At 40.6% G+C, this 12494-nt stretch overlaps 1 protein-coding gene across 7 annotated transcripts in view; it reads left to right on the plus strand.

Annotated features, from left to right (window-relative positions):
* Positions 1-12494, plus strand: part of BRD9 (bromodomain containing 9) — a 38104-nt gene that overhangs the window by 12039 nt on the left and 13571 nt on the right. For 2 of the 7 annotated variants that reach the window (XR_011361726.1, XM_069958583.1), the window contains exons 3-11: positions 565-697; positions 779-839; positions 3111-3255; positions 5121-5231; positions 5775-5953; positions 7345-7365; positions 10060-10192; positions 10281-10353; positions 12317-12412. Coding sequence is in view for 6 of the 7 variants with exons in the window: in XM_069958583.1 (XP_069814684.1) it covers positions 565-697; positions 779-839; positions 3111-3255; positions 5121-5231; positions 5775-5953; positions 7345-7365; positions 10060-10192; positions 10281-10353; positions 12317-12412 (952 nt within the window). In the remaining variant the exon portion in view is untranslated. The remainder of the gene's footprint in view (positions 1-564; positions 698-778; positions 840-3110; positions 3256-5120; positions 5232-5774; positions 5954-7344; positions 7366-10059; positions 10193-10280; positions 10354-12316; positions 12413-12494) is intronic. The other 5 variants (XM_069958584.1, XM_069958585.1, XM_069958586.1 and 2 more) reach the window with 5 other exon arrangements.

Below are 12494 nucleotides of genomic sequence, written 5' to 3' on the forward strand. Positions count from 1 at the left end.
AGGAGAACATCGGGGAGCTTGGACAGGTATGTGTAACATTTTTTATTTTTTTTTTTACACATTCATGAGCCACCGCGCATCGCTATTACATGTAGCAATGCGTTATTGGCAGCTGATCATTTTTCAGCAGGTTTAAAGACCACTATCAGCCCATGGTTTCTTCGGCCGATTGTTGTCTTAGCCGTAAGAGTTGGCCCATTACATGGAGCGGCGGCAGCAGATCGCTGCTATATTAGTCGATCACACAACAGCATGATCAGTAGTTGGGCAAAGGAACGATGCAGTGGGAATGAAGGGAATAGGTATGATCTCATAGCACATGAATTTAGAGTTTAGAGATACAATAAAATAATTCTCCTGGGGGCATGAGTGTACAGCAAATAATAAATAGACAGTTCCTATTGAAGCTGTTGTGCTACAATTAAAATTGGATTGGTCATGCCACAAAAAAGTGTATGTATGTGTGTGTGTGGTCCCAGCTTTGGATATTACATTGCTCATACATAATACTTTGCTACTATTGTGTTTAATATTTGTACAACAATTTCTTTTTTTTTTTTCTAGGAAGAGAAAAAGAGAAAACGAGAAAAAGAACAATGTGATTCAGATGAGGAAGCTGAGTTTTTTGAACCAGAGAAAAAAGTAGAAGTAGAAACCCCCACAGACCGTCCAGTCAGGGCATGCAGAACACATCCAGGTGAATACTAACATTGCGGTCTTCTTTAGTTTATTATAATGCTGTTTAACATGATGTTAATAATGTTATTCTGTGCTGCAGCAGAAAATGAGAGCACCCCGATACAGCAGCTTCTGGAATATTTCCTTCGGCAGCTCCAGCGGTAAGTTGATCAGGTTGGAGACATTGCAATAAAAATAAATTAAAAAAACTCCCACTTACTCGTGCAAAAGTGAATGTAAAGGGGGGCTGCCACCCCATATTGCAAGTCCAATGTAAACAACACACACGTAAAAATATATCCAATGCAATTTTTATGTAGGAAAAATTTCCATCTCACATTCAGTAGACAATTTCACCACTTGTGCAAAAGACGCTGTAAAGACAAATTCAAGTCCACGGCTCACTAAGAGCTCTTCTGGTCCATTCGGAACAAACTCTTGATGAAACGTCCACGTTCACGTGCTGTGTAACGACGTTTCGAGAGTAACCTCTCTTTCTCAAGCATAAACTGTGAAGTCCCACCACCACATTAAATACATGGGAAGTCTCGCGAGATCCCATCCCCCACTAAAAACAAACATAGATATATAGGAGTTTATAATCTCTTACAAAATCACACATGATTATTCAATATAACATGTTATGCATATCTCCATTATACTATGTATTAGTCTGATAAAATACCTTACAGAAACACATTAAAATTGCACTGTTCATTAAGTCCATGAGGATTCAATGTTTCCAATGATTGTATATATTGAGTTCCTCCCTCCTCAACAGTCTCAGTTTAACCTCTTCATCATTATTCCCCTGGATTTCCTCCAGAACGGTCCATTTAAGTTTACTAATGCCATGTCTGACCTCTGCGAAATGTCTAGACACTCCCGTTTCACCTTATTTACATGTAGCTGTTCCACCACTGATGGCAGGTTGGAAACATGTCACTTCTTTGAGCGGAGAGGCGTGGAGAGAAGAGGTGCACAAGCCCTGCCATAGACAGACTGTATGACACTGAGGCAGGCGGGATTGCGCTGTGGAGAGTTCCGCTGCTTTAACTGGCGCTTAGAGTGAAGATATGCTGTATATGTTATTTGTGTACACCAAAAGCATTACAAGTTTTTTGTGTGTTTTTGACACACATTCAAAATTATGTTATAAACTTGGTTTTCTGGCCAATTAGTTAGTATTTCTTTCTCACGTATGTAGGATACTAAGCTAATCATATGTTGCACACTCAACAGGGTTTTTGCACTATTGTGCATATATGATTGACGTTGCATACGGCTGTTTACATCTGCATTGTAAAAGGAAATCACTAAAATTATGCTGGGTCAATTGCTTGACAGACCCTACCAGTGAACAACAGACCTCAGCGACTTACAATTGGGTTCAGTTAGAATGTCACTTGTTTTGAGGGATAAAATAGATCTGCATTAAAGGGAACCAATCACCTCAAAAATGCATATATAGCTTTTTAAATGTGCTGTTAGAGCCCACAGCACACTTTCCATACATGTTTCTATATACTCCCTGCCTCCCCCGTGTAATCCATAAAGTAACTTTATAAAACTAACGCCCGGTATGCAAATTACATCAGGTAGTCACCTGGGCGGTGTTCGGCTAGATGGTAGTCACAGTCAGTCCGGGTCCCCTGGGCGTTCTTCGGCGGTAATCACGCCCCTCTGGGCGTGATTCAAATCACCCAGTAGCTCCGACGTCACTCAGGAGCGCGCCGTGCACGACGTCGGCGCGCATATGTTCTTACGCCGCCGCGCATGCGCAGTACAGCCGCTCCCATTCAGGCTGTACTGCGCCTGTGCAGAATAGCCTCGAACTCCGTCTCGCACTGAGTTCGAGGCTATTCTGCACAGGCGCAGTACAGCCTGAATGGGAGCGGCTGTACTGCGCATGCGCGGCGGCTTAAGAACATAGGCGCGTCGACGTTGTGCACGGCGCGCTCCCGAGTGACGTCGGAGCTACTGGGTGATTTGAATCACGCCCAGAGGGGCGTGATTACCGCCGAAGAACGCCCAGGGGACCCGGACTGACTGTGACTACCATCTAGCCGAACACCGCCCAGGTGACTACCTGATGTAATTTGCATACCGGGCGTTAGTTTTATAAAGTTACTTTATGGATTACACGGGGGAGGCAGGGAGTATATAGAAACATGTATGGAAAGTGTGCTGTGGGCTCTAACAGCACATTTAAAAAGCTATATATGCATTTTTGAGGTGATTGGTTCCCCTTAAGGAATTGAGCAATGTAGGGAAAGCCCCATAAAGTATGAATGGGGCTGTAATTTTACTCCATTTTAAGGCTTGCTGGGGAATCACCAGTTTGATCCCTAAAATGGAATAAAGTTACAAACAGGATATCTTGCTCAAGTGATAATACCCCTTTAAGTGCTTCTTTTTTATTTTACTTTCAGGAAAGATCCTCATGGTTTCTTTGCTTTTCCTGTCACGGATCAGATTGCTCCTGGTTATTTCATGATCATAAAGCATCCAATGGACTTCAGTACCATGAAAGAAAAAATAGCTGCAAATGAATACAAATCAATCACGGAATTTAAGGTATGTGAGTCACTGAACATCTGTGAATTGTGTACTTATATATAAACCTGAACACAAGGGCTCTTCAACCTCCTTTCCCCCAATAATATCATAAACAATAAACTGAACTATAAAAGTGACCAAACCTATAAAAGCACTAACATTCCATTTTTTTTTTTCATAGTGTGTTTGTGTGGTAATTTAATTCTCGGCAACCTCAAGGGACGTAATTCTTATTTTATTTTTTTGCACAAGATATTGTGGAGCTACTTCTCAAGCAGCCTGCCTTATTATGTGCTGATGCATTTTCCCAGCAATTCCTTCCTGTAAGGCTATGTTCACATCAGCGTTTGACCATCCGGCACCATTCCGTCTATCTTTTCCGTTTTGGAGTAAGCAAAACGGAAACTGTCGGATCCGTTAAAATCCCCATAGACTCCCATGATATTTTAGTGTGCTCCGTTTGCCCTAATTGTGCTCCGTTTGCGTGCAATCCGTTCAAGATCCGTTTTTTTGAACGGAAGAAAAAATAGTGTTTGCAGTATTTTTCTTTCCGCTTAAAAAAACGGATCACGAACGGAAAGTGCACTTCCGTGTTTTTTTTTTACATTGTAGTCAATGAGGACGGATCTAAAACGGAAGATATTTCCGTTCACATCCGGTTTTTTCATCCGTTTTTGCACTGAGCATGCGCAGAAGCAGCAAGAAACCAAAGAAGAAAAATAAACGGATAGAAAAACGGATGCTGACTGATGCAAACTGATGTACAAAAGTCAGTTTTTTTAAGCCAAAATACAAACGGACCATTAAAAAAAATTACCATTTTGCAATCAGTTTGCATCAGTCTGCTCATCAGTTTATGCTCATCCGTTTAAGTAATATAGACGGATCCGTTCGAAACAAAGAAAAACGCTAGTGTGGCTGAGCCCTAACACATTTTCCTCCCCATGTGCATAACCTTATATTTATCATTGTTTAACTAGTCCACCAGAGATATCAGCACCATAATGCAGCATTAAATACTGCCCTACTTGTACTAAACCAATACCACAGAGCAGAAATACAAAAATAAAACTGCTTAACATGTATTAAACTCTTTCTGCACTGCACTGCTCCACGCCACTTTTTACCATTTACAGCTCCTAGATCTGTTAGGAGGAGTTAGGAGGGAAGCAGAGAGAATCCTCATGTGGTTATCTCTTCATGACATTACTCCAGTCCCTTTACCTATTGTATGCATGGAGCCTACAGTGATGATGCAGGGCTGCCATTATTGGTGTAGTCTTTGCTTTGGCGCCTCTATGTGCCAATGTCAGTTTGAGAAGGGCTGCTCTATTGTATTTACTGCTTTGCACAGTTTAGTATCTGCACACATTGACATTTTACTTCTACAAGGTCATAAATAAATATGCTAAAGAGAGTAGGGCAGCAGTTTGGACCCCTATGGTACCCCAGCAGTAACAGTGATCCAGTATAAGTGTGTACCATTATTAATCACAATCTATTTTGTATGACCTTACACGTTACGTACCCACATATGTTAAGTAAGTGTAGGAGCTTGTCCACTACACAAAGTAGGGCTGTCTGCTTCTGGCTTTATTTCTTTGTATAATCCACTGCCGCAATGAAAAACAGCTAATCGCCAGGGGTGCTGGACGACGGCCCACTGAATTTTGTATTGATGACCTATCTTGACGATGGGTCATCAATAGATTTTGCCTGGAGAAAAAACCCTTAAATCGTTGTTTCTATAGGATACGAGTATTTCTTTACTGAAAATCTAACCAGTAAAAGGTTGTCTGGGTTTTCCGTTCTGAAAAATAAGACACCAGGAACCAGGCTTTCTACCGGTAGCATTGTAACTTACACACTTCTGTGTTTCACAGGCCGATTTCAAGCTCATGTGTGATAATGCAATGACGTACAACCGCCCAGAGACTGTCTACTACAAGTTGGCAAAGAAGCTTCTACATACAGGCTTCAAGATGATGAGTAAGGTAAGAGTTAACCTCATTTAGGTATCTGCATGTTTCTCTTTTTTTTTCCCCTCCTGTTATCATCTGTCATTTGATTTTAAGTTTATCTTTCCCAAATGTACATCACTATAGAGAATAGGTATTAGCGAGTTATTGAAAAGGAACAATATGCTTGTTCAATAAAAAGCCTGTAAGATGCATATTTGACATGCCAGGGATGAGTGTTCCTCAAAGGATGGCAAATTCTAAACGTCTTGTGAATCTTTAGCTTTTTCCCTCCTGCAGATTTCCCTACATTTGATTTTAGTTTGACCTTGTACATTTTGCATACACTGCATCATTTTTAGCTTAAGCCTTACACTTTTTTTGTTCTTCTTTGGAAGATTTGAGTTGGTCTGCCTGACATTTTGGTGTTAATGGTCAAAATCATGCTGCATGAACACTCAAAAGTATAATTTAGGACTGAGGTAAAGCCATTTCCATCCCATCCATTCATCCATCATAGCACCTTTTGCTATGAAGGGAAATGTAAAGTTCCTGCTGCTCTGTCCTTTTTGATTCTAGGAACGGCTTTTAGCTTTGAAGCGCAGTATGTCGTTTATGCAGGACATGGATTTTTCTCAGCAGGCTGCTATATTGGGTGATGAAGATACCACAGTCGAAGAACCCATCCCAGAAGTTACTCTTCCAGCTCCTGTAGAAATTACAAAGAAATCTAAAAAGCCAAGCAAGGAAGTTATTAGGTAAAATATCATTAGCGTGGTCTGTAATTACAAACATCTACTGTATGTAACAAGTGGTTACCTTACTTGCTGTTTTTCACACATGTCACAGAGCTCTTGCTGATATTTAGCCCCCTCCATGGTGCACAGTGATTTTTCATTCATTTCTGGGGGGGCAAGACCAGGGTGTTTGTCTGTTGTTCACACAGGTCCTTCTTTTCCCTGACTTCTCTAGACAAATCACAACACAGCTTATTACATACTCCTCTCTGCTATGCCATTATATTGTGCTGGTGAAACTGCACTGAACAGGATTGCACTCTGTTAGGCTGGTGATATTTATACAATCAAGTAGACATTACAATCATTGACCCCTAAGTACTGAACAGGCTTCACTGTGTCAGGTGATGATTTGCACAGTGCACTACTGTAGATAGCATGTGGAGCAGAAGGGATTACTTATAGACTAGGTTTGCAGTGTGAGCAGAAAGGAATTAACCAGCAGCATGGCAGGGTTCACACTATGTTAAAATTGAGTGAATAGCTGTCATTTAACGGAAAATAATTGCTGTTATTTTTCTGTTATCATTTGTTATTTGTCATGTTAAGAACAACCCAGGCAATATGGCAGCCCCCATAACAATGTACAGAAAGTGAAATAAAAATTTTTTTTCAAAAAGTCAGAAAATAGAAACGGATTACAATAAAAGAAACCGTTTTAGTATCTGGCTCTAATCAGTAAAAGAAAAAGTAGGTGACACATTCCCTTTTCATTTTAGGCCACAATAAAAGCTACAAGATTACAGTATTATTTTATCATATGTATAGTAAAATGGAAAATATTACCACAAATTCTTAATGTGCAACTATCATTTCAGGTGCCTTTTTTTAGGGTAAGCTGTACTGAGTATGTAATGAGTAGCAGCACAATTTTTGGCCATTCTATCAACAGTATATGCCATTCCCTCTCCCTGCAAACTCCCAACTCTTCCTGCTCACTAATCCCCCTCAGCCTCTCCCCCCCCCCCCCCATAGCTAAATTTTGTGCCAAAAGCACAGAAAGGGCCCTTTTTATTGATAAGATGTAATTTCTACATATAGTGTGCCCCCTGCTAGACCCCTCAGGTATAGACCGGGACATGATATTGAAGCCTGCCTGATCTACTACATTGAGGGAAATACATTAGGACTCATACTACGTAAAAAAAACACGGCCGTATTTCATAACAACGGCTGTATTTGCGCAAACAATGGCCGTTATTTGCAAAATACGTCCATTGTTTGCACAAATACGGCCGTTGTTATGAAATACAGCGGTGTTTTTTACGTAGTGTGAACCCGGCCTTAAACAGTATCTCATTATCTGATGACACATTTCCTTTAACTGTTTTTTCTCTTTTGTATTTTTGCAGGGTGATTGAAGATGATCAGAGGTATATATTTTAGTTTATTTTCTGTAAGGCCCTTACTGTCATTAGTAAAACTCTGCCTATGTTTTGCTGAGAGTCACAGTATTACTTTCACTCACTGTAAACAAAACTTTGCCCATATATTTTAGTCTGTAACCATTTTTTTTCACCCAAAGTGACGTTATAATTTACAAATTTTCTCATTTAGTAGTATTGTATAAATTTTATATTCTGGATCAAAATTTTTATTAAGCCATGTTCATACACTATGGGGGAGATTAATCAAACTTGGTGTAAAGTGAAACTGGCTCAGTTGCCCCTAGCAACCAATCAGATTCCACCTTTCATTTTTCAAAGAGTCTGTGAGGAATGAAAAGTGGAATCTGATTGGTTGCTAGGGGCAACTGAGCCTGTTTCACTTTACACCATGTTTGATAAATCTCCCCCTATATTTTTGTTGATTTTAGAGCAGTCTTGTCAGTAGTAAAGCAGGGGTGTAAAGTACATGGCTAAGTAGAGCTAGTCATCATGGTTCTGGACTTTCCCTAGTCCTTTTAAGCACCAAGTATAAGCCTTTTTTCATTATATGTAAATTTAAGCTCAGATGCCTTTGGACTGCATTGTCAGTAAAAATGGTATGAATGAAAACTGTCAAAAATAGCTGTATGTCATACCCCCTAAAAGCGCATCTTCGTTTGAGTGCATAAACCACTCAAAGAATATAATTGTTCCCTGCGTCAGGAGTATATAAGTTTTTAGTGACTCTATTTGCTCAAAAAATGACATTTGATGCAGTGTCAAAAAGGCATGGCTAGGAGTCTGCCGTGTTCCAGACTGCAGCACCTTCCCCCTCTCCTCTTAACTGCCCGCAGGGACCTATGTGGAAGTCCCGCACATGCGCCATAAATGTTGGTCGTAGCACACCTAGTGTGTCAATTCCTAACCTGTCACACTCATGCACTGCAACCACCATTCTCGGCACATGTGTGGCACTTCTACACAGGTCAGCAGTTTATCTCTCTGTGTCACAAAGCAAGGATGACAGCACAGGGAAGAGGCATAGCTTACTTGTCCACTATTCTTTAACAATCTGGAACTGCATCAAATTTTTTTTTCAGGGAAACAGAACCACTAACAACTTTAACACTCTATTAGTGGCTTATTACACTCTATGGGCGACTTTATGCACTCACACTAAGTGCAAATTCACTTTAACCCTTTAAGGACATGGCCCATTTTCGTTTTTACGTTTTCGTTTTTTCCTCCTTGTGTTTAAAAGGTCATAGCACTTGCATTTTTCCACCTAGAAACCCACATGACCCCTTATTTTTTGCGTCACTAATTATGCAAAAATTCAGCCTGTAATTGCAAAGTACAAAGTACACTGCGAAACCAGAAAAAAATTCAAAGTGTGGTGAAATTGAAAAAAAAAACGCATTTCTTTTATTTGGGGGAAATGTGTTTTTACGCCATTCGCCCTGGGGTAAAACTGACTTGTTATGCATGTTCCTCAAGTCGTTACGATTAAAACGATATATAACATGTATAACTTATATTGTATCTGATGGCCTGTAAAAAATTCAAACCGTTGTTAACCAATATACATTCCTTAAAATCGCTCCATTCCCAGGCTTATAGCACTTTTATCCTTTGGTCTATGGGGCTGTGCGAGGTGTCATTTTTTGCGCCATGATGTGATCTTTCTATCGGTACCTTGATTGCGCATATACGACTTTTTGATCGCTTTATATTACATTTTTTCTGGATTTGATGCGACCAAAAATGCGCAATTTTGCACTTTTGGATTCTTTTGCGCTGACGCCGTTTACCGTACGAGATCAGGAATGTGATTAATTAATAGTTCGGGCGATTACGCATGCGGCGATAGCAAACATGTTTATTTATTTATTTGTTTACTTTTATTTAAAACCTGGGAAAAGGGGGGTGATTCAGACTTTTATTAGGGGAGGGGGCTTTTTACTATTAACAACACTTTTTTTTTTTTTTTTACACATATACTAGAAGCCCCCCTGGGGGACTTCTAGTATATACACTGTGATCTCTCATTGAGATCTCTGCAGCATAGATATGCTGCAGAGATCCATGAGATCGGCACTCGTTTGCTTTCGGCTGCTGCAGCCGAAAACAAACGAGTGCCGAGCCGAGGACGGCGCCATCTTGGACGCGTCCCCGGCCGGCATCAGTAACGGAGATCGCTCCTCCGGGACAAGGTCCCGGAGGAGCGATCTCCCCCACTAGACACCAGGGAAACGTTGCCTCCGGTAATCGGAGGCAGCTGTCAACTTTGACAGCTGCCTCCGATTAGCTAATTAGCGGGCACGGCGATCCGACCGTGCCCGCTAATAGCAGCGGTCCCGGGCTACTCGCGGCACCCGGGATCGCGGCCGCGCGGCCCCGCTTTGAAGTGCAAGTGAGGACATATGACGTAGGGGTAAGTCATATGTCCTTAAGAGGTTAATGGGAAGAGAAGACAGGACCCCAATTATGCTTTGGATGGAGATGCACTTCATCTTTTTAACTTTTTTCTGTGTTTTTTATTTTTTTTATTTTTTAACTTGCGTTTTTTAATTTAGTGTTATCTGGCCACATTGTCTTTGAGAGTGCAATACATGCTACTAAAAAATGTTGATAAACGTGAATAAAACCGCCATTAAGCTCTAAAGCCTTTTACATATTTCTCTATATTTTTTATTTTAGCTGCATTTTTGAGCCAGAAGGCAATGCTTGTAGTTTAACAGACAGCACTGCAGAAGAACATGTACTGGCTCTAGTGGAACATGCAGCAGATGAAGCCAGAGACAAGGTCAACAGATATTATCCAAATTGCAAGGTATAGTCATGAATTCAGATTTCTGATAGTAGGAGAAATAAGAGGCATGTTTTTTTTACTAGTGTATGTTACAACTTTTTTCCTTCAGATTGGTTTCCTAAAAAAGAGTGTGGATGGCAACTTGACATACAATGTCGTAAATGCTGATCCCGATGCAGAGGGTAAGTGCAGTTATACTGTATACCATAAAAGTCACACGTTATAATCTTTTATTGGTTTATATGACTGTTTACAGAAAAGTAATTTCACATTCTGTTCTAGCATTTGTGTTTCCACCCTTGTGCAGACAGTAGATTCCAAAACAAGGATTAGAATTTACTGTATGTTTTCCTCTCCGCGTGTTAATGTATGTTATCGTATCTTGTTTTAGGTAGTATATGATACTTATAACTTATAACTTATGTTAGGAGCATTAGACTTCAAAAAGAGGTCACTTTGCGTGAGCTCCCAATATGTGTCTGGGTAGTAAATTGGAGGTGGCTGAGACCGTTTTTAATCCACCCTTCAACTTCTCTTGAGTGGCAGAAGTAAGGGGTGACACGTGCTCCTCTGCTGCCACTAATGTTTGTGTCGGGAACTTCAGGGCTGTCTAAGCAGTCCCCAATCCCCCATTCCCGTTCTCCGTGTGTACTGTATATTTTTGAATACAGTATGGGCTGGGGGAAGGCTTCCCGACATGATGGCTGTGTGCAGCAGTTCTGCGCAGCGATCGGTGATTGCGGTCATTGATCACTCTGTTAGACCTTATTCACACGTCAGTATATTTTTGCTGACTGAAATTTGTGGCATCCTCAATCTTCTAAAAACCATTCATAGTGCACATCCGTAGAATCCGTGTTTTTTACCCAGAAATTGTACAATTTTACAAATTGTATGTTTTGAACTAGTTGTGTTGTGTCCAGCATTCTTTGCGGACAGTTTGCAGGTTGTGGAGGCTCTAATAGATTTGTAGGGGGAAATGTGCTGCTCTACAGTCAGCTCTACAACATGTCCTATTTTTTATTTTTTTGCGGGAGGCAAAAGCAAAGACAAATAATGCGGACATCTGAATAGCCCTATTGAAAGCAATGTGATCTATCTCGTCCAAAAATTGCCGATCCGCAAATGCGGAACTTTTTGTAGGCATGTGAATGAGGCCTTAGTGGTTCTAGCTAAGCAGGCAGTGGTAGCAGTCTACACTTGCTGTAGAGAGGCACTTGCACACAGCAATCATATGGGGCTGCTGCACTGTATACTCTGTTCCAAGGGCTTTTTCTCTCTCTAAATAGCTTTACATGCTGGAGACAGAACATCTGCTATACCGATTTAGAGAGAGCACCAGAAACAGCCTGGGGATGACACAGCCGTGCTTGCAGTGTCTAATGCTCCCTCTTTATCTCTAAGTTGATGTATCCAATGGTATCTGTCTCTAGCATCCGGGTTTTCCCACTAAATAGATCCAAATTAATGCAGTATGTGCAAATGCATTTCTGACAAGGGGGGAGATTTATCAAACATGGTGTAAAGTGAAACTGGCTCACTTGTCCCTAGCAACCAATCAGATTCCACCCTTTTATTTTACAAAGAGCCTGTGAAGAATGAAAAGTAGAATCTGATTAGTTGCTAGGGGCAACTGAGCCAGTTTCACTTTACACCGTGTTTGATAAATCTCCCCCAATGTCTTTTATGAGAAATTTAGACATCAACCAATGAGGACAACTAGCTAGGAGATGCCTGTTCTTGTCTCTTGGCTCTGTGTCACATGACCAGGACAGATCCATGATATACGTCTGTTGGTCCATCAGGTGTCTTATATACGGAGCAGTGAGAGGAGCACGTGGTAGCACACTGTTCATCCTGCTCATTCTACTGATCGGTTCGGGTGTGAACACTCCTGACACAGAATCTGACTTGTGAAGTTGTTTTTTCTTGTTTTTTTGTGACAGGTACACTTTTAAATCTTAGTATGCAGCAAAAAATATGGCACTTTATTTCTATTTTGCAAATCGCTGTAAAATAGTGCAATTTGTGCTGCAATTTTAATGAATCAGAATCACTTTTATAACTGCATAAAAAACATGATGTGTGAACACAGCTTAAAGGTAGAATTCCATTTACTCTTTTTTTATTTATTTATTTTTTTAGAGGAAGAGACTAATCCAGTGGATTTAAGTTCTCTATCAAGTAAACTTTTACCTAGCTTTACTACACTGGGCTTCAAAGATGATCGCAGACATAAAGGTAAGAAACAATTATGAAATTACCCCCAAGTTTTAGTTAGTCTCTAAGGAGTTTGAGTGAAGCAAGTTACCAGATTGATGTG

This window comes from Dendropsophus ebraccatus, chromosome 2 (assembly GCF_027789765.1).
Source record: "Dendropsophus ebraccatus isolate aDenEbr1 chromosome 2, aDenEbr1.pat, whole genome shotgun sequence".
NCBI classification, from domain to species: domain Eukaryota; kingdom Metazoa; phylum Chordata; class Amphibia; order Anura; family Hylidae; genus Dendropsophus; species Dendropsophus ebraccatus.